Here is a 20911-nt window from a genome sequence, read left to right as displayed (position 1 = left end):
TTAGCCCGGTCTGGTGGGAGGTGTCCCTGCCCGTGATCCTTAAGGTTTATTCCCACACCTTAACATTCTATTATTGTATTAACATACTCAGACATGTGAAGGTTAAGCTAACAGGATAAGGAAGACGCTAGCCCTCAACTAGGAAACTCCTCGCTTTTTTCCCCTCCTCCCTAACCTTAAGCCACCTCCCTCCTCTGGTAAACACCAGCCAGCCGCCTGTGCCCGGCCCCGCCTCCGAGGCGGCCCCAGGCCGGGCAGGGCCCGTCCTGCCCGAGGCCCAGGGGGCCGGGCCGGGGCGGAGCGGGAGCGGAGCGCGGCCCCGTCATGGCCAAGCACGTGTTTCTGACGGGACCCCCAGGTAATGGCGGCGGCAGGAGCCGCGGAGCCGGGCAGGGGCGGGGGCGCGGACTGGGGGATGCGCTGCGACACGGCCCGGCCCGGCCCGGCCCGGCTCTCCGCGGTGCCGGCGGGGCTGTGAGGCGCTTAGAGCCGGGGGAAGGCAGCTGCTGCCGGGCCCGGGAGCGCTTCCAGCTGCTGCCGGGCCCGGGAGCGCCTCCAGCTGCGGCCGGGCCCGGCCCTGCCCGAGGTCCCCCCCTCCCCCGTGTCGAGGTCAGAGCTGTCGCACTGATTTGTTTGTTCCTAATGAAATGCCACTTTACCTCTCCATCCAGTCCGCCAAGGCATGCGCTTTTCCATGCGCTGCTGCTTTGTCCCTGGCTTCTGCCCTGGAGTTCAGTGTTGGGGGTAAAAAACCCCCATCTCCTGGACAACTAATCCTGCTTCGATATAAACTGCAGCGATTAATAATTGCTGAGAGCTCATCTTTCCTGTAACTTAATTGTAGTGATTTAGCACTTCAGCCCCAGTGAAGTGCAGGTGTAGGCAATAGCTGTGTCCCGGATGGGCAGGCCTCGATTGAAGCAGTGGAGTAATTTGTCATGGTAAGGGAATCTGATTATTGTGGAGGCTGAGTGGGACATAGTATGAGGGTCAAACTCTATGGTTGATTAAGAAATTAACCAGTTATTATGATTGCAGAGCTTTCCTTTGTGGTGTGGGAGTACAGCAGTGGGCCTAATTCTATTTTTTTTGTGAGCTTCTTGCAGATGCCTGTCTGGACTGAAATTAATTTAAAATGCTGCTGTTAGACTGAGATAGGGATACATTCCACTCATTTCACATTGGCTTTCCAAACACTTGAATAAAGGCAGCCTTTCAGGAGATGCAGAGGTTAGGGCTGCTTAGGTCTTGTCTCTCAATTTATCTGAAATTGGATGTACTGTTTTGATTAGCTAAATGTCTAACTTCAAGCTTTCTTAAACTTTTGAATCACTCTAGCTTGTTTGGCAGTTTACTGAATATATGTAAACAAATTTGAGATAGCAAATCCACTTAGCAAAATTAGTATAAATTCACTTACAAGAGACAAGGCCTTGAAAAGATGTTAGATACTGAGGGTGCCACATTTGTCTTTTTTTTTTTTTTTGTTGTTCAACTGCCAGGAAGCCCTCTTCTTTAAATTTGAAAAGTTTGCTCAAGCATTTGACTACATGTCTTTGAAGCCTCAGAATATTTTGTCATTGGTATCAACTGTTAGGGGAAGCAGTTTCTAAATCTGCTTAAAGTCTAAATTAGAAATTTGGTGTATGCATGTTGAAATGATTTCTGTTGGCATCTTCAGGCATCTCATATTTGGCCTGTGTTCCTCATCTCCAGGAATCTGCAGGATTATTTTCTATCATCTGAATTTTTTAGAGCAGTGATTTAAAATGAGGTGATTGCACTAAATTTTGTGAGAGGCAATAAAGGTGAGTTTAAAAGGAGATTTTTGAGGGATGTACTTGTACAGTGGCAAAGGAGAAGAACTGAAAGGATATCTGGAACATGGCCAGTGTTCACACTGTAAAAGGTGCATCAGACTGTGCAAGGAGATAGCAGGTGGCGAGAGTTTAAAGTACCTGTCTTAGGGTAAGAAAATTAATTATAGAGTAAGAAGATAATTCATGTTAAAAGGGACTTCAGAAGGTTTAAAGGAGTATCAGCTATGAGGCCAGAACAGGTTGCTTAAGGCTTTATCTAGTCATGTCTTGAAAATACTAAAGTATGTGAAGATTGCACAGCCTGATTCATGGCTTCATTGGCCTCACAGTAAACAAGCTTTTATCTGTATCTAGTCAAAATGTCTCTTGATTCAGTTACCAGAAGAAACATTTTTCTGTTGTTGGGACTTCGTAAGGACTTGGTATTTCAAGGACATTGAGTGCTTCTGATTTCTGACATGAGTGGAAGAAGTGTGTCCTTTGTGCCAGTTAGGAGTCTGGTAATAGCAGTCAGCTTTGACCTTTTGATCTAAAAAGAGGGTGAACTTAGCTCTGATTTTAAAAGTCGTGAATATCAGTGGTAGAAAGGGAGATTCATCAGTCAGTCTTCCAGCAGGCTTGGGTATCAGTTTTATATCACGTATTTACCTGCCTTGCGGTAAGTTTTGTGTCCTGCTCATGCATCGTCTAAGCTAACAAATTGATTGGATATTTGTACCTTTCTGTTGTGAAACTTTAGTGTCAGTATGGGATGAACTTTAAAAAATGCTTCTGTTCTTTCCTACCATTTAGAAAAAGTAATTTGCAACCTTCAAAAGTAATCAATGTTCCCACTGGACTGAATCATTACTGCGGCATTTAAAAAAATGGGCTTTTAGTGCAGGAGAAGATTAATGCTGTGTGCTTTTTTCCCCCTTCTTTATTTTTAGGGGTTGGAAAGACTACTTTGATCCAGAAAGTCACTCAAGCTCTAAAATCCTCAGGTGTTCCCATTGATGGATTTTACACACAGGAAGTTAGAGAAGGTGGCAGGAGAACAGGATTTGATGTTGTCACTCTGTCTGGAAACCGAGGACCTTTATCTAGAGTCAGGTACTGAAGTTTTAATAACTCTAAGCAGCATATTGTTTTATGTGTCTGCTCCAGTCCTTTGGCATGTTAAATGCTCCTCCAGAAGGTGATTTCCAGCACACATGGCTTTCGTGGTGAAGTTCTTTGCTTGGTTTTTGTGTCCTGGCTGATGCCTATATTGTGTATGCGTAGGCAGTGTCTGTTGCACAGTGAAATACTGAAATGTGCTGAACAGGGGTGTTCTCCCTTATTGGCTATTTTACACCAGATAGAGAAAGCACTGCTTAGCCTTTTACTCTAAGGCCAAGTCCCTTTGGGATACACTTAAGTAGCTTATTGTGGGCAGGGGGGAAGATTTTTGTGTTTCCACTAGCTGATTTATGGAGACGGAAGTGGAAAATGAAAAGGGAAATTGCATATAACATTGTTTTAAAGAACATTTGACTGGTCCACAAAACTCACCTGTGAATTTTAAGAAAAAAAGGGTTTCAGAGCCCCAGAGGGGGCCTCTGAAATGCAGTGCCTCACAGTCTCTCCTGATTCACTAGACTTAGATTTTCATACTTTGTGCAAAACTTAGTCTATGTCCAGTGGCAACCTTAGCAGCTCATTCACACAGAGTTGATGTGAGAATAATTTGTACTCTGCTAATAACAGAGGTATACCTAGCAGAGTGTGGTACAACACATGCAAAGTGATTATTTTTCCAAGATCAGGGGTTTTGCAGTCCATACTGAGATGATACTGCTATGATGCTGTCCATAGTGTCGCATTACAAAATTCAAAGATCTGAACTGCAGATGTGAGTTTTGATTTCAGTGTAAATATACCTGCTGACTTTTAAATGCCATTGCCCTACACTGTTGAAATTTGAGCTTGCGTAGTTGTGAAGGATGCATATGGTATATTTATTATCTGACAGCAAGCTATTTGCAGTGTTGCTTACTGCATGGTTTAGGATTTCTTTCCCTTCCTTTTTAAGAAGAATTAAATATCCAAATTTTATTTATTTGGGTAACTTCTTAAAAATTCACTTGAAATTACTGCAGTGAATTCTCCTAAACTCAATACTTTGAAGGAATTGTGTATCTCTTTTTTCAGTCCCAGTTCTGATTCTTCTGCTTCAAGACGTGAGTACCGGGTTGGACAATATGTTGTAGACCTTGTTTCATTTGAGCAGTTGGTTCTACCTATGCTGAGAAATGTGAGTATTCTATGAAAGCTGCTGAGAAATGTATGCTTTATGATAGTCAGTGTTTTTGGAAGGCCCTTCTACACAGCTGGTTAGATACTAATGGCCTGTTTCTTCGGTACTGGTAGTTCTGATTGACTTCACTGTCAGGAAGCTGGAGGGGCAAATCTGGTTTGTTCTCTTGTTAGTATTGTGGTGTGGGAGGGATTGCAGTCCTGTTCACAGGACTTCCTTGACTGAAGAGGCAGCAGGTAGGAAATTTCTTCCTATGTCACTGTCTCATATCGGAGAGCAAACAAAGTGCACAAGTGGGTTACCACAGAGAACTGGATGGAATCAGTGGGTATAGGAAAAAGGCTTTTGCCTCTGCTCTTCTTTACAGACTTTTTTCCCCCCTCTTCTTCTGATTCCTATCTTCTTACAGTAGAAGCATTTGTTTCTTGAATCCAGTGAGTGTTTTCGATTACCATTGCATAAATACCTGCAAGTTGATAATGCCAGCCTGATTATTTGGGATTTAGCCTGCTGGACAAGAAGTGCTCTCACTGTGACAAGACTTCTCACACAATCATTTTGCTATCCTTTTGCTAATATTCTGTCACTGCTTTTTTTCCTTCTCCTTCCTCTCTCACTCCAACCTTTTCCCTCTCCAAAATTAAACAAGAACAGATTTGATTTTGGCAATAATGTACCACAAACAGTGTGCAGCAGCTGCTGAACTGTACTACTAAAAAAAATCCTGTTGTGATTTTTCTACACTGCCAAAGCTCAATGGGACAAGGAAGAAGGGATTTTTTGGTGAACTTAAAACGAAAAAACCCAAAGAGGTGCAAGGAGCAAAAATGAGATTGAGGATCTGATTCTTGTTTTTGTCAAAGAGCATTGAAGTTTGAGAGTAGGAAAGCAAGGATGTTGGGGCAAGGGAGAAGGGAAATAATAAAAAAGTGGGACAACTTTTCTATGTTAAATTTCATTGTAACCATATTTATGATGTTAGTGAATAGAAAGATAGTTTATTAAAATATACTTCATTAGGCCAATGCTGTACTTGGAATCCTTTTATCACTGAAATCCAGGAGAGATCTTCCTAGGAAAGTGTTAGCAGTGTTGAATTTTTTCCATTACTTATATAGCTTTCTACAAGTACAAGAAGGTGAAGAGAAGAACTGGGGCCAGTTGAGTCACACAGTGCATGTGCCTGTGCTCATAGAAAGTGCTGGTAATCGATTTTGTGGGAATGTGGTCACACATGAAGGTGGCCTGAAATGGAAGAGGAGAGTGAGGAAGATCAGAGAACTGAAACAAGGAGAGACAAATGAAGAATGAGGGCAGGAGAGTCATAAGTATGTTCTGATGAGAGAGCAGCACAGAATGGGCACGTGCCCATTTAGGCTTGAGGACAGATTCAATTCTTAAGGCTTTGTTCACTCCAGTGAGAGAGTGGGATAGATCCTGCAGTGGAAGATCTCTCTGGTTCTGCAAACTTTATCAGGCAGGACTGATAGTTTTTTTAAGTTTTTTTTTCAAAGCAGAACACTCTCTTCCTCAATATGTGACCTAGTGACTAGTATTGGCTTTTTGGCTCACTGATCTATGAAAGGATTTTTAGATAAAACAGCTACTCAGCAGGGACTTAGCTTGAAAGGATTTTAGGATGCATATTTTACAATTCTTTCACTTTCCCAGAAGCAAATACTTTGCCTTCACAAGGGGAGATGTTTCGATATTTTTCTTTTTTTTTTTTTTTTTTTCAGTTTCTGTGTAGTACAGCTTTTATTGGTACATATTCATGGATCTATAATGGTTTTGAATTGAGTTGATTTTTTCCTCACTTCTATAAATAATGGAGTACAGTTCTCAGTCACTTTTACCAAAATAGGGTAGGCAGTGAAGAGTTCTTCTGCTTTGCAAGCTGCCTTTTCCTCAGTAGCAATCACCCTTGTTTTCTCCTGGACTTCACTGCTGCTCCAGCTGCCTGCAGCACGGCACTGTTTGGCACAGCACTCACTTAATGAAAAAAACAAACCAGCCTCAAATGTGGTTAACTGTGTTTCTCCTACTGTCCAGTGAGTAGGACCATAAAATAAGGTATATCTCAAAATGCATCTGTTCTAATGTGAGAGAGGCTTGCAAATGGCTTGGTTATTATCCAGACAGCTTTGAAGACAGCCAGTAGCACTGAGTGAAATTCTCCATCATCTCAGCTACAAGAGGAGAAACTTCCAAATCTAGATTTAATGGAAGTCTTCCCTTTTTTAGATACCTCTTTTGTGTGACTACTAATCACATGATTAAGTGTAATCACTAAATGCATAATTTAGTGGGAAGAGTAAAGTTTTAAAAAATTGCTGATCCTCAGAAGGATTGAGAACTGCTCGTAGGCAAAGTGCAGTTCTTAATTGTCAAATAACTCACGTGGGACCATTGTGAGAATTCTTCTTTAAAGGAAATTGATATTATGGATATTTCCTATTGTAGTTGGTATTTATACTGTATGATTGTTTCCATCTTTGCAAAAATCTGTCCTAAAAAACAAATTTCAGATAAGTCTGTCATTTACCAGCAGTAGCTGTGACTTCCCACTTTCCCCAGTATTACAGTTGAATTTGTTTCTTTTGGAGGTATTTCTTTTGTCAGCATAGAGATTACTTCTGTTGCTTGTTCTAAGTTTTGCTATTTACAATCTCTTGATGCACTTTTCCACAGGTGAACCATGGTGGTGACACAGAGAAAAGAATTTGTGTCATAGATGAGATTGGTAAAATGGAACTCTTCAGCCAGGCTTTTATTCAAGCTGTTCGTCAAACGCTGGCTGGCTCGGGGACTGTGGTGCTTGGAACTATTCCAATACCTAAGGGAAAGCCATTGGACCTTGTTGAAGAAATAAGAAGTAGGAAAGATGTTAAAGTGTTCAATGTGAGTAATATTTAATATCCTTAAAAAGCCTTCTGTTCTAAGTTACTGGTTTATATTTGGCTCTTTTTAAAAACTGTTACTGCCAATTGATAGCTGTGGGTAGCTTGCATAAAATAAGTTTTTTAGTTTCCATTTTATTCTTAATGGGCAGGTGTTCACCTTATTAAAAAAAAATCCCATTTGGCATTTACTGTAGTAGCCTCACACAGCTGGCTTTGCTTGTGAGGGGCTGCAGAAGTAATGATATAATTTTTTTAAAAGGTTTCTTTGCTGTAGTATTATTGCTGTATAGGTATTCATTATTCCTAAGAGTTAAATCTTTTAGAGTACAGTCAGATTTTTAAACTTTTTTGGTTTTTATCCAGACTGGTTTGCAGAAATATTACCAGTAGTCGTATTTAAGGAAAAAATAAAAGGAAAAAAGGCAGCAGTGGAATTTGCGGGAATGATTTATAGAAGAAAGACAGTTCTATATGGAGTGTACTTTCTGTGGAGTCAGTGAACCAATTTTGGAATTCATTATGTTACTTTTACAACATAATTTTTAGAATATTAGGGCCTCAAAGTACTTTTCTGATCAGTTACAGGGCAGTTCTCAAAAACTTACTACAGCAAAACATAGCCTGTTCCTAGGAGTGCATGTGTGAGGTTTCCTTAACATCAGTAAGTGTCCTCCATGCTTCACAAAAACAAAGGCACCTCTCACTCCTTTATGTTGTTTCCTATTCAAAGCTGACTTAAAAACCTGCAGTGCTCAAAGTTCCTCAGCTTTCCTTTAATTGAGGATCCCATCATCATCTTCAATTTCTGTTTTTATATTAAATGCTGATTTAATTAAATGCTAAAGCAACTGTAGGAGCAAAGATGAGAGATTACTCCTTTCCTTCCATTCAATTCCATTCCTTTCAAAGAAAATCCACCAGGTTTTTCCACTACCAAGCTGATGTGTATTTGTAATCAGGATGTTGAACAGAAATGCATGTAAATGTGAATTTTGTATGAGTTTCTTTACAGGGGTAGGACTGGGGAAGAGGGGATGGAGAAGCCTTGCTGAAAATACCAGTCATTAAGTGCTTAGGCTGCAACCATGGCAGGACAGTGGTGTGTGCATTTGGTCCTCTAATGAGAGGAAAGGGAGCTAGAAGACAGCAATTGGCTTTTCGAGGAGGCTTTTGAGGCTTCTACTATCTCTTTTTATCAGGTGATATTCAGAGGGCATGGGCTGCTCAGCCCTGGGTTTTCAGCTGTATCAGTCTGCTGATAAATCTTACTCTCAAGTACTGACTCCAGCCAGCAAAAGTCTTTCTGTAAATTTCAATGGAACAGTGTTTTCTCTGGCTAAAAGGTCTTTACTAAAACAATGACCCATCCTGTTCACTCTGCTGAGATTGGGACATGCAGGTTTCTTTAATGAGGTGGAGATCTCTGGGAAATCCATTAACCAAAGCATGGAGGTGAAGTGTGTCACAGACTGCAGTCATTCCCAGGTGTCACAGACCTGCTAAGCTGCAGTCTTGTGCAGGAAAACATCTGTCTCTCTTGCTGCAGTGGCACACTACATGTTCCTTCCCAGCTGGTTAAAGTGTGTGCATGAGCAGGAGCAGAACCTGCCCGTGGGGAGTTAGAGGTGTTAGTAGCTGAAGTGGATACTGGGTCATCAGCTATGTTTTTCAAGGGCTGTGGCATGGGGAAACCCAAATAGCACAGTCAGTAATTTCTTACTAACTTGGGTGGTGCCTGGAAGTGTACAGAAGTAGGTGGCTACCTTCCAAAATCATTCTGCCTGCTTTGTCACTTAATAGGGAGTTAGGCTGCATTCAAATAGCTCATCTCAGTTTTTTCATCCTGCTCCTAGTGTCACAAGGACAGTTCTGATGAGAGAACAGCTGTTCAGTGTTTTACAGTCCCTTCTGTCTTGAAAGCATATTTTGTTGGTGTAAGTGGGCCCAGATGCCCTAAAAGCAATTCAGCATTTGGTCCCAAATGTTTCATTTATTATGTTTGGGGCACTTAACCATAGGAGCTCTGATATTTAACACATTTGTTTCTATTGTTGCCCAGTTTCATTTTGCTGAGAACTAAACTTTCCAGTGTAACTACACAGGCTCTTCTTGCACTGCCTGCATCTGTGTAGTTTTGCAGACATGGTAGCATGAATAGGATCAGGTTATCCTTAGCAGCTGGCAGATACTAATTTTCTCCCATTTTCCCATCTATTAATTTTGCTTGCATGAAACCCATTAGTAAAGTATGGTTGCATGTGCCTATTAAGAAAGAAAATAGTTAAATGGATAGGGAGAAGAAAAGGTTCCATTTGAACAGATTGTACACGAATGGTTTCCTTGATGGTATTTTTAACAGTTAGAGGAAGAAAGCTTTTGTCCTCTATAGTTGCCTGCTTGGAGTATAGGTGTAATTTCCTCCAAATTACATAAATGCTTAATATAAGTAGAATCTACAGTTATTTTCAACTCCTTTCTAAAAACATACCCATCTGTTTGTACATTCAGTACAGATACGGTGAGATTTGTTCTCTCTGGGAAAGCTGCCTGCACAGAATGTCTCCAGATCTTAAGAGGAGACTTATATCTATCAAACAGCCTTTGTAAAACAGTTGTGAAAATTTCTTAGCACTTGGCACTTTCTCCCTGCTGCTCTCACTGGACTTCTGGCATATAGGTATGGAAGGATAGGTAAAATGTAGAATTGTTTCTGTTGGCTGTGAGAGACTGGGAAGAGCTATTAAATGTGCAGAAGGTCCTTTGAAAGTCAGGATATCAGTACACTTGCCGTGAGATTTAGAGTTTGGCTCATCTGTGCTGCAGATTGTTTACCTTGGGGTCCCAGTGGCCTTACTGAAGAGCATTCTTTGTTGTCTTGCTCTCTTTGTTTTCATGGGGTTTACTGTTTATTGTATAAAGCTTGGACTGATTCTCAGTAAAAACCATGACATTTTCAGGCACATCTTCCTTTTCATTACTTTCCCCTCTTTTTTTTTTTTTTTTTTTTTTTTAGTGTCAGTTTTTCATCAGTCCCAAGTTGATCTGCTGTCTTGAATTCAGTGGTAGGTGAGACCACTGTCTGTAGGTTTTACAGTGTTTGTTTACAACACTTGGATAGGATGTATGTGACTGTAAATAGTGGTAGGCTCTTAGGGCAAAGTTCCTCAGATAGAACTGTCACCTATTTATCAATAACAATAATAATAATAGCAATACTTTCTTCTGTTCATTATTGACTGTAGTACTGGAAGGGATACAAACTCTTGTGTTCACATCCTAAATGCAAGATACAGGGAGTGCAGTGGAACCTTGCTAGAATTCTATGCTGTGCATGGTGTTGTGTCTCTTTCCTCATCAAACAGGTTTTCTTTGTATGAATGCCTTTACTTATTTTTTCAGCTCATGTGTCTTTGTCTGATTTCTTCCTGCCCTCTCTGCAGGGATCTGAAGAGTGGGGAAAATTTCTTAGACTTTTTAAAATGAAGCTTTTGCTGATGCTTCACAGTTGTTTGTTACCCCTTTACAACCCCAGTCATCTCCCCAGGTTTTGTTTGAGTGAGTAATGCATGGCACTGTGGGTCACAGGGCTCTGGATCAGGACCCAGTCTGTCAGGGAGGGATAATTTACACACACATAGCCCCCAGCTCTGTGCCCCTGGGAGCTGAGCTGACTAGCAAGCACCAGCACTTGCTTGGCAGTTCACAGTCATCTGTATTCACATATGCTGGACTTACAGTCCAGCGTTCCCATGGACTGGTCAGCCACAGACTATCTCGGTGTGCTACAAAACGCCCCAGCTTTCTCACATAGTTTTATTCCTTTTCCAAGGTGCTTCTCTCCTGTAGCAATAAGGTTTCTCAGAGTACAGAGTTATTCTGCTAAGCCTGTTTTAATTTGTTTTCTTTGCATATGTTTTTGACTAGGTCTGTCATCTTAATAAATACAACCCTTTCAAGTAATGAAGGCATAACAACTCCACTTTATGGTAGGAAAGTTAAATGTGATGGTTGAAAGGGATTTCTAGTAATGACAAAAGTACATGCTGGTTCTTTGAGTGGTTCTTGTTAGTTACTCAAGCCCTGAATAATAGTGCAAAATACCACAGGCAATTAAATCAAAAGATCACTAAATATTCAATTGTGGCTTCTGTGGGTTTAGCATACTGTGTTCTCTGTAGCAGAAGAAGGCAGGTGTTTGACACTCAACATTACTGTAAAAGAAATGCATCGGAATTTCTGCTTTGATTGTTGTTGAAGTAAACACTGGTATAGAAGCTATTCATGAAATTACATCAGTTTTAATTTCTCTTTCTCTAGGTTAGTAAGGAAAACAGAAACAGCATTTTGCAAGACATCTTGGCAGCTGTGGAATCCTGCAGAAAATGAAGACCTTTTTGGTCCTGTAAACACTAAAGCTTTCATTTCAACAAAACATTACAACATTTCACGGATGATTTAGACTCTGTCCTTCCTGCTTTAGTCCTCTGGAGGCTTTACTGGAGCCTTCAGGGTAAGCAGGGCAAAGCTGGTAATACTCTAAAATGGGATACCAGGATTGTAATTTATTCAGTTCACTGAATTAAAAAAACTGAACAGATGTTCAGTTCTGATCTCGGTGTTTGGAAGTTAGGTGGTCAACTCTGATCTGAGTTACCTCACGTGAAAACAATTAACTGTAAAATCTGTTTGAGATCTTAAGTCTTTCGAGTATGTTTGGACTGTTCTGCCTACAGATCAATTCAATATCTGCAACATAGCCCTGGTGCAACAGTACCCTGTCTAAAATGTATGAGTCCTGCCTGGTTTATATAGGAATATTTAGGTGTTGGTGACCCATCTTAGGTGTGTTCAAGTGTGTTTTAGCATGGGTGCTGACAAATCAGCAGGTAGAGGGAATAAGCAGATGTGCTCCCTCCTCCTACCTCCAGGCACCCCTGTCTGCAGTTGCAGTATAAGAAGCGTTATCCAGAGTTTGAAGGAAACTTCCTGTAGTCACAAGTGACATGTACAGAATTCCATTTTGGGAGGAAAAATAACCAAATCTACCCTCTCTTACATGACCCTAATTGATAAGAAGACTGCATTTTTGAATTAATTTTCAATTTTCTGATGGCAATCCTGTCCCACACCTCCTTACAAATAATATATATAAAAGTCTTCAAGTCCATGAGGTTCATCACATCTGGTGTTTTTCACGCTGAGTTTTTTAAGTCATGATTGACTTAATACCGCATTTGTCTATATTAATTTTACAGTCTGTTATGTTTAGTGATACTTATGTTTGTTTGGGGTTTTTTCCTTTTTCAATTCTGTACATGCTTAATGGTGAAATAAGAAGTGTTTGAGAATATTAGACAATATATTTCCCTGTGAAGAGTGCTATGTGTGTTCAGCAAAAGTGCTGCCGGTTAATCAGTTTTGCATGTTGTGAAAACAGAAATCCCTCCCAGGTGCACACTGTTCATTGTAAAATTTATGGTCATCTCTGGCTGAAGAAAGTTGTTAAAAATTCAGTTGTTTCTTATTTTCTATTCAGTTAAAATGAGTAAACTATTTAGAGGTATCTTGAAGTATCATTTTCTTGATTTATTTCTGTGAAACTGACACCCAGAGTTGTATAGGGCTGGATGGGGACAGGTATTTTTACACATGCCCTGCAAACACCTTCTAGGAGCACGGAGGGAATGTCCTTTTTCTCTCCTGTATACAGAACAAGGGTCTGGTACAAGCGTTGCACCTCCACAGGGGTTAAAGGATGCCTTGGGCTCATTCCTCCACTGCCTTTTTAGGACTACCCATCTGCCCAAATCCATTTGGATGGTGGTACTCTCTTCATTGTATTTGGGGAAAAAAAACTCCTCTTAGGGTCTCCACTTGACAATGTACAGCTCCTGGCTGCTTTTTGCAGAATGAGGTTGTGCCCTAAAGGCACACTAATCCCTTAATTACTTCAGACGTTCTACTCAGACAAAATGCCTTTTTAGATGTGGAGGACTTGGGACCAAAGTAAACTTTGTCAGGGCAGTATGCCATAGGTGTTTGAGCAGCAACCTCTCTGCACCTAAGCATTGGATGCCCTCCTGTTTGAAGGTTAAGTCTCTTAAGCTGTAAAATATGCTGCAGAAGAATAGTTCTTTCAATGATTAAAGAGTTACCCAAAATCTAGCACAGTTTTAGTGGGACTGCTGTTGAGTCTTAAATGAGGACTGACCTTTAAAGCTAATGATAAAATGGAGATTTGACACTTCTCTGGTATAGGCTGAGGAGGGGAGTTCTGTTAGGAGTCAGACTTCTGAATACCAGTTCAGCCAGAATTACTGAGAGATCAGTTAAAGTGGTATTTATTTCCCATAAAAGTAGATACCTTGCCCTGCATATAGTGCCATGATGCCTACTGTAATCCCATCATTTAGTAGAGTGGGGGGAATTGCAACAATTACCCCAAACAATTGCAACAAAAAGTTTGGGAAACTTTTGAACAGTGCTTATAGTACTTTTAACCCATTGTCACATGGTTCAAGGAAGACCTTTTGTACTCAGGCTAGATAGTCCTGAGAAAATGCAGATGGATTTTTCCTTCTCTGGAACTGTGAGTGAAATATCAGCCCTTTTAAACTAATGTATATTTTTGCTGCTGACATCAGTGTCTCTTGTTTTCCTGTCTATCTCAAGATCGGTGAGTGTCATTAATTTGTTGTCCCTTTTTTAAGCCTGTTTACTCTCTGAGCTAGAGTGCTTTTCAAGAGAAATAAAGAGAGATTCTGTGATCTGTGTTCAGCAGGAGAATGTACATGACCTTAACAGTAATGTCTGGCCTTTAAATCTTCAGATGGTCCTGAAGATACGATTTGCCTGTTTCAAATACACATTGAGTGAGTGAGAAAGTTGTGTTTCCAACTGCATATAAGTTTTTATGACAACCTGTGTATACTTTAAAGGTAAAAATTTATTGTCTGGTCTTGCACTATTAAAATACTTGGAAGGCCTTGAGAGCATTGCAACAGCAAACAGCATTCACAATTCCTCTGATGGGCCAATTTTATTAATAGCACACATTTGGTGAAAAGCACCTTTGATGTACCAGCTAGATTCTAGATGACAACATTAGTGCACCTGCAGGTTTTAATTGGTGCAAAAAAGAGGAGAATGTGAGGTACCAATTACTGTCTCGAAGCCTGAGAATCAAGGATGTTTTTGGCAACAAGTCTTGTAATTCCAACATAAAATTGCACGCAGCATGGAATAAGTAGGGCCTGCATTATTTATTATGCATTAGGCAATTTTTGACTTGTAAAACTGAATGAGAAAGGTGAATCCTTGGTACTGGACCTACTGCAAAGTTAATTATAAGTATTATGTCTGTGTTGCAGATTTAAGGATGTACAAGCACTAGTGAAACATGGTAATTAAATACCAGCTCCTAATCCAGGGAGAAATCTAAATATGGCAATAATTGGGTATTTTTAAAAAATATATTGAAGAGAAGATGATTATCACATGCTGGAGAATCTCACTTGTAATTCTAATCTTCTATAATGAGCTGCACAAAATTCATTTTTAAATTTAAAATTTTCCAGTAAGAGAAGAGCCATCAGTTGGTGGGCTGGAGACAAATGCAAATGACATTTCTTCCCTTATTCTAATAAGCAGTTTTTATAAAAAACTGTGAATGACATCACAGAGAGTCCTAAGAACTAAATAGTGTCATAATGTCATTCATAGATATTCAAAGTATCTAGTCATCATGTCAAGGGGAAAAAAAAAATCACATTGGTAAGTCCTTTTTATTGAGATTTGTCTTCAGTGGAGTGAGGGCCAAGATTTACTGCCTGTGGGAATGAGGTGAGACTTTGCAACAAGAACTTCAGTTCCTCACAATGATAGTACAAAATGGAGGGAACAGCCAGCACCTCTGGTTTTTATTTTTGGATGAACAGGAATGCACTTCACAGACTATGTCCATCACTGCCTCCTACTTGCTTGCTGTGGTAGGAAACAGCTGGGCTGAAGGCCAGGCTGAGGCTTGCCAGTGTTCCTGGTGGATGTCAGCAGTGTGCTTGGCCTTAGTAAAAAGTTACTGAAAGTCTTCTTGCCAGATCATCAGGCCATGCTTGACCATTACGAGTGTAGCAACTGGCTTTTACTATATGATGCAAACAAGAGCCAATTTGGGAAAGGAATTTTTAGGAAAACAAAATATGAGGGAGGTAAGTATCCTCTGCTCAGTGCAAAGTGCTCTGTTTGTGCTTGTTTCACCATATACTCATTATCTTCCCTGCTGTAACCTACTGTATTGTTCGTGTTCCTCTCTGGTTGCTGAGTGTGGATGAAATCACTCCTAGTGTTTCTTTTCAGCTGTGGTGATGCTATCTGAGGTTAAGCTGGGGGGAGGCAGAAAAGGCCTCCATCTCTTCATCCCTTCTGACTTTTCTATGAAAGAACTGCATGTACAAATGGTCTTGTGGATTGAACATTTGATTTCCTCAAAGGATGTATTCAGTTAATAAGATGGGAATGTCACTGTTTTCATGCTGCAAAAACAGAAACATTCTGGAGCGGCTGAATGAGGTAAGTGGCCTCCGCAGCTCTGGAAAAACGTAGCACCTGATGCGAAAAACCCTGGTGGAACTCTTGATAAAAGGTCCTTATGTGGTGACATCCTTCCTGCATCACAGCTGTAGCAAGAGATCAGACATGTAGGCAGACTGTTAAGCCTGAGCAACTTTAGGGCCAAGTTTTAACAGTATTCAGCATTGTGAAACCCATCAGCAGAGTCACAGCTGACATAAAAGTAATGGAAATTGCATATGATTTTCATTTAAAGGCCAAAACCTGCCCCCAAAGTGGCATACTTCCATCTTGCAACTCTGAGGCACCTCATGTGCGAGGTTAAGCATCAAGCTGTTTTTCAGGAATAAAGGGATGACTCAAAGCCTTCATGTGTGTGCAGGCACTGGTGCTGAGCCTTTTGGTGTTATGCAGAGCTGTTTGGAGCAGCTCATTGTTCAAATCAGGCCTTCTGTAAAGGTTAGGTTCCTATTTATTGGCTTGGTGTGCATCAGAGCCCTAAATGAACGTTCTGTCGCAGCACAGTTAACTGGGGGTATCTCTACCTCATGCAAAAATGGGGGAAGTCTAAGATGTGTGTAATCAATACAACCTCATGCCTAGTTGCAGGTTTCATTTCTAACCATTATGTCGGATTATTCTGTAGGACTGGCTCATATTTAAAACTGCTGCATATAGCAGTAGTCTTATTACTAAGAGCAGGCTGTCTCCAAAAATACTGAGAGATGTAACATGGGAGAGTTTGTGCCCATTGTGATTATTTTTTTCCTATGTTATGCTTGTTAGTGGTCACTCAGGTTTTTTTCAACCCACTATGCTACACTAGCAACTTTAGGGCAAAATTAAAACTGTAAGACATGGCTACAAAAAAGGAACTGATTTTTGAATCTTACCTTGACTCCTGTATTGCCGTGCTTGCTCGCTGTGACTCCACAAAGGCATTAGAACCTGCCCCTTCTGGCAGCCACCCTGTGCAGCAGGAGTTTGGACTAAGTCAGGAACTGTGAGGCAGCTGCATTATTTTAGGATGCAGTACCAGAGGCCATGGAGGTGGTGAAGTCTTGCAGAAGATATGGTGCTGGGGGAAGGTGCTGTCACTGGGCCTCAATCCTTGCTAAGCAAATACAATGGTTGCTGCTGAAAGAATTTGTGCAGTCATTCCCCAGGCTGGTTTAGTACACTTGAGTTGGATATGCAGAATAATTTAGGTTGATTTGGACTAGTAGAATTACTTACTTTTGATGGAAATTGATTCAAACTTAATGATGTGAAAATTGGAGGCCTAAGTAATGCTAGGTGAATATGGGAAAGTTCTTGGTGCTTTCCAGAGTCACTTGATTGCCCTGCCTCCACACAGGAAGACGAAGCAGGGATGGTTTATCCTGTGGACTGCCACGCAAAAGCCCCCAAAGCAGAAATGGGGCTGGTGGCTGTTTATAGGAGCCTACCTGTAAAACCTCCATTCTTCATTTGCTGTGAAGCACTTCATGAACAGTGTGCTGGGACAGGAGTCATCATCTGTCACAAGGGAGCAGCTGAATTCAATTTCCTCTTCCACATCTCACCTGGATGCTAGAAGAGACATTAGTAGGGCCTGAACTGCACAGATGACCATGTGTCTAGAGGGCTGTATATGAATACTCTGCTTTTGTCATTGTGAACATGAGCAGAATTTTTCCTAGATTGTGCTAAGCTTTATTAATAAGCAACTCATCAAGATCTGAACTAAAAAAAGAATAGGTTTCTTAATTTTTTTAAAGCAGAACACAAGTGAAAACAAATAGAACACCCAGAAACTGCTGCCACACAAAACATACTTGGATCATTTTATTTTCACTCAGCCTTATTTAGTTCTACTACTCAGATCTGAAGTGTGGCACAGTAGGAAGCTCAGAATGCAACTGAGTATTGCCTAACAGTAATGAGACTTAGCTACAGCATCTCTTGTTAAATCTTGTTAATTGGGACAAGACAGCCTGGCTGCACATCATTCTGTTGAGATTTAGAAACAATCTATGGTAGTTAGAGTAAAGAGGAACAGCAAGACACTGATAGCTGCAATTTTTTTAATTGAAAAAAACCACACGCATGTTTGTTTAGGCTCTATGGTAGAGGAAGGATTTGTTGTAGCCTTTTGGGTTTCAAAGTAGTCACGCATTCCTGTAAATCAGTGCTTCTCAAACCTTGTGAAGGCATGGCCTCCCTTTTTATATCATCTGTCTTTATTGGCAGCAGCTCAGTTTTCTCTAGGGGAGGGAATTCAGAAGGCTTTGTAATTACTGGCTACAAGTGTTTATGGACAGTGAGCTGTGTCCAGCAATTAAAGGTATTTAGCTGTTCCTTTCCTAACACAAACACTTCCAGACAGTAATTACAGCCTGCTTTGCACTTTTCTGTCCTTGAGGAGGATTCCCATGGCCCTTTTGTGACTCCTAAGGGTACTGTTGCTTAGCATTTGAGAAACACTGCTGTAAACCAAACAGGAGCACGAGATAATACCTAATTTATGCAAAGCTGCTTTGCAAATAAGGTGCACCATATGCTTTGAAGACTTTCCATGCACTGGATACTTTCTTTTCTTACATTCGACTTTTGTTAATTGGTGTAGAGTGACTCGTTCACACAATATTTCAGTATGGCTGCATGCAGTATCAGTCAGAAATGCTGTGTTGCTATTCAGCATTAGCACCTGCATAACATGTCAAAGACAAATGAGATTTGCCGTTGGAAAAAAAATAGACTTAGCTCTAGTGTTACAGGACACTGTACTGCCCTTTTATGTATTCATTGCTTCTGTTCTTAGTTGCCTTTTGCTATATGTTATATACCAAATTTCAGTTAGTTTGCATGCAATCAGCTGTTTAATTATGGCAGGAAAGAGATGTCTTTTGTGTGCTTTTCACCGAGTTATTTTAATATTTCCTACTGTATTAATTTGTGATTCTGGGGGAAGGAACGTTAAACAGGTTGTATTCATTGTTCAAGGATTTACAAGAACCTGAGATGAAGTGGCACTGTGTGTTTTTTAGAGTATTTTCCAACCCTACCCCTGCCAAGGCCATTAGCTGAAGAGCATCCGCCCTGTAATAATCCTGTGTAGAAGTTAGAAAAATAAACATTTGAAGGTTGCTTATCACATTTGAAAGAACCTAAACCCATGTGCAGCTTCCTGACCTAACTCTGTCTGTATTTAATGCGAAGAAGCGCGTGGCCCTTGTGCTAGGGGTGCTCCTCACTGCTCCTCAGACAGGCTCTGCTGAGAAGCTGTGTCTTCCAGGGCCATGTCTTCTTGGCTGGCCCTTCTGCACTCCAGGTTCCGACTCATGAATAGTGCATGGGCCGGACCCGCCTCCCGCTGGGGTCTCGCTTCCGGAGCATCTGCTGCTTCACAGGTCTCAGTGACTTGCTGGAAAGTAAGAAAGAAAAAGTCAACTACTTTGGGAAATTTCTCAGTAACACTTCAGCTATTTTTTGAAGTGACAGGTGAAAAATGTTTAAAAATTGACGTAGGGATGTCATTCTGTGAAACTCCATGGGATTCTTAACATGCATTATTCACAAGGGAGTTCTGAAGAGGTACTTGTCACACTTTGTGTAATGCATAAATTTGGAAGGAAAAGCAGACCAGGAGCTGGAGGTTTAGTACCACAGATGTACATGTATAGAGAACTGTAAAAGAATTTGGATTGAAAAGGACTTCTGGAGGTCATCCAGTCCAAACTGCTGCTTCAAGCAGGGCTGACTTCTAAGTTGTTAAATTGGGTTGCTCTGGAGCTTGCTTTATACACCAAATTTTAAATCCAACTTACAAAGAAACCTTTTCATCAAAACTGGAACGCAATTATCGGTCTGAAAACGTTAAGCACAGTGCCACCCCACTGTAAGGAGTCCATTAGGATAAAAGCATTCCAGAACTTTGCTGTGTGAACATTGAAATGAAATGCTTCTTCTTTCAATCAAATGGCACCTGGACTCCGAGCAGTCACTTTGGCCAGGATTCACCTCATCTAAATTTCACCATGTGGTCTTGCTGTGTCATTTAGGCTACCAATGATTGGCAGAGAGATACTAGTCTCTCTGGGGAAAATTTCCTCCTATTAGCTCCAAGGATAAAGTGGATGAAGGTCTCTTCACTGAAGACAGAAGCCTCAACACTAACCTACTGAGACATCATGCCCAAATTTTAGACAGCTTAAAGTTGGAGAAGGTGAATCCTACCATAAGTACTCAGTATCGCAGACTGGCTGAGTTCTTGCGAATTAGGCCATAAAACTCCTGAGAGCTGGAATTGTGCTTTCTCTTTGGATATATTCAGCTGTATATGTAGACATATTAATACTTGTTACAGGAACAAAGCAGGATTGGATCCACATGAGTAACATTCAGTTGACTCCTGTTGAAGTTCATGGCAAAACTCTGGGGAGCTACCAAACATGGTATTTTTGGGTTGGGAGCAAAATACGCACAGGCCGAGGAGCTTTTCTCACTTGAGGTTTGGAGAACTCTTTGGAAACTAGGGAAGTTATACACAGTTCAGAAGGACAGTAACAGAAAAGTGCTTGAGACTTCTATCCTCAGTCTTTTCCTGTCACCAGTTTGGTTTCCAGTTTGATAGGCCAAATGCAAAAGTCTGTCTAATTATGTTGTCTAATTGCAGTCACCCTTTATTTCTAGTTCATCTTCTCATGTTTCTCCTTACTGGTGCTGAGGCCAATTTTCAAACTTCAGGACAGCAGTGGATGGCAACCAAAGTTAAATAAATACACTTAAGTAAACAATAAAACAGGAACTCTACAACATGAAATGAATTTTTTAGGGAAGATAGGAATAAAACTGTGAGTATATTGGGAAGAAGGCTGGACATTTTTTGTGTGTAGTGTTTTGCTGTTAGAAAATGCTTAATCACAGGGCATGCTGATTTCCTTTGGTAAATATTTTGCATAGGATTCCTTTGACTAACTTTCAGTGACAAGGTTTCAGGTCTTAGATTGAATTTCTGGTCAGAGAGAGGGACAGAACAAGTACACTATTCAGGGGAAACTGTTCTTTTCCTACAGATAAAATAATTTTAAGTTCTGCATAGAACTTAAAGCAGGCAAAGAAGGAGCTATTTAGTCTGCTATGATGGTACTCATGACCTGGGCTGCAGAAAATGGAGACATAAGTCCCTGTTTTGAGGGAAAGGAAAAGCAACTTTGCCCCAGTTTGCAATTTCAGGTGTGTGCATAACAGCCTCCCCATCAGTTACTCACAAAAACAAACACTAATACCAAACAGTTTCATCGTGATGCAGCAAAATCCAAAACTAATACCAAAATCCCAACGTTGTTTTGGAAAAAACT

General features: G+C 40.7%; 2 protein-coding genes across 2 annotated transcripts in view; one reads left to right on the top strand and one right to left on the bottom strand.

Moving 5' to 3' along the window:
- Window positions 1-226: 226 nt before the first annotated feature.
- NTPCR (nucleoside-triphosphatase, cancer-related) lies at window positions 227-12571 on the top strand. The gene is made up of 5 exons (XM_056487139.1): window positions 227-358; window positions 2750-2912; window positions 3993-4095; window positions 6790-6999; window positions 11319-12571. Exons 1-5 carry the CDS (start codon window positions 325-327, stop codon window positions 11385-11387), a joined length of 579 nt encoding a protein of 192 aa, XP_056343114.1. The 5' UTR covers window positions 227-324; the 3' UTR covers window positions 11388-12571.
- The window catches only part of PCNX2 (pecanex 2), a 160961-nt gene continuing 152560 nt past the window's right edge, over window positions 12511-20911 (bottom strand). The window contains exon 34 of the mRNA XM_056487140.1: window positions 12511-18975. Within this exon, the coding sequence (XP_056343115.1) occupies window positions 18802-18975 (174 nt within the window). The 3' untranslated portion in view covers window positions 12511-18801. The remainder of the gene's footprint in view (window positions 18976-20911) is intronic.

The sequence above is a fragment of the Oenanthe melanoleuca genome, chromosome 3 (genome assembly GCF_029582105.1).
Source record: "Oenanthe melanoleuca isolate GR-GAL-2019-014 chromosome 3, OMel1.0, whole genome shotgun sequence".
NCBI classification, from domain to species: Eukaryota; Metazoa; Chordata; class Aves; order Passeriformes; family Muscicapidae; genus Oenanthe; species Oenanthe melanoleuca.
This window is presented reverse-complemented; position numbering and strand designations above follow the sequence as displayed.

What these genes read in the sequence shown, in the direction of transcription:
- NTPCR (XM_056487139.1), top strand. Translation starts at nt 325, where the DNA reads ATGGCCAAGCACGTGTTTCTGACGGGACCCCCAG. An exon ending in GTTTCTGACGGGACCCCCAG is followed by an intron (nt 359 to 2,749) that starts GTAATGGCGGCG and finishes CTTTATTTTTAG; the next exon opens with GGGTTGGAAAGACTACTTTG. An exon ending in GGACCTTTATCTAGAGTCAG is followed by an intron (nt 2,913 to 3,992) that starts GTACTGAAGTTT and finishes CTCTTTTTTCAG; the next exon opens with TCCCAGTTCTGATTCTTCTG.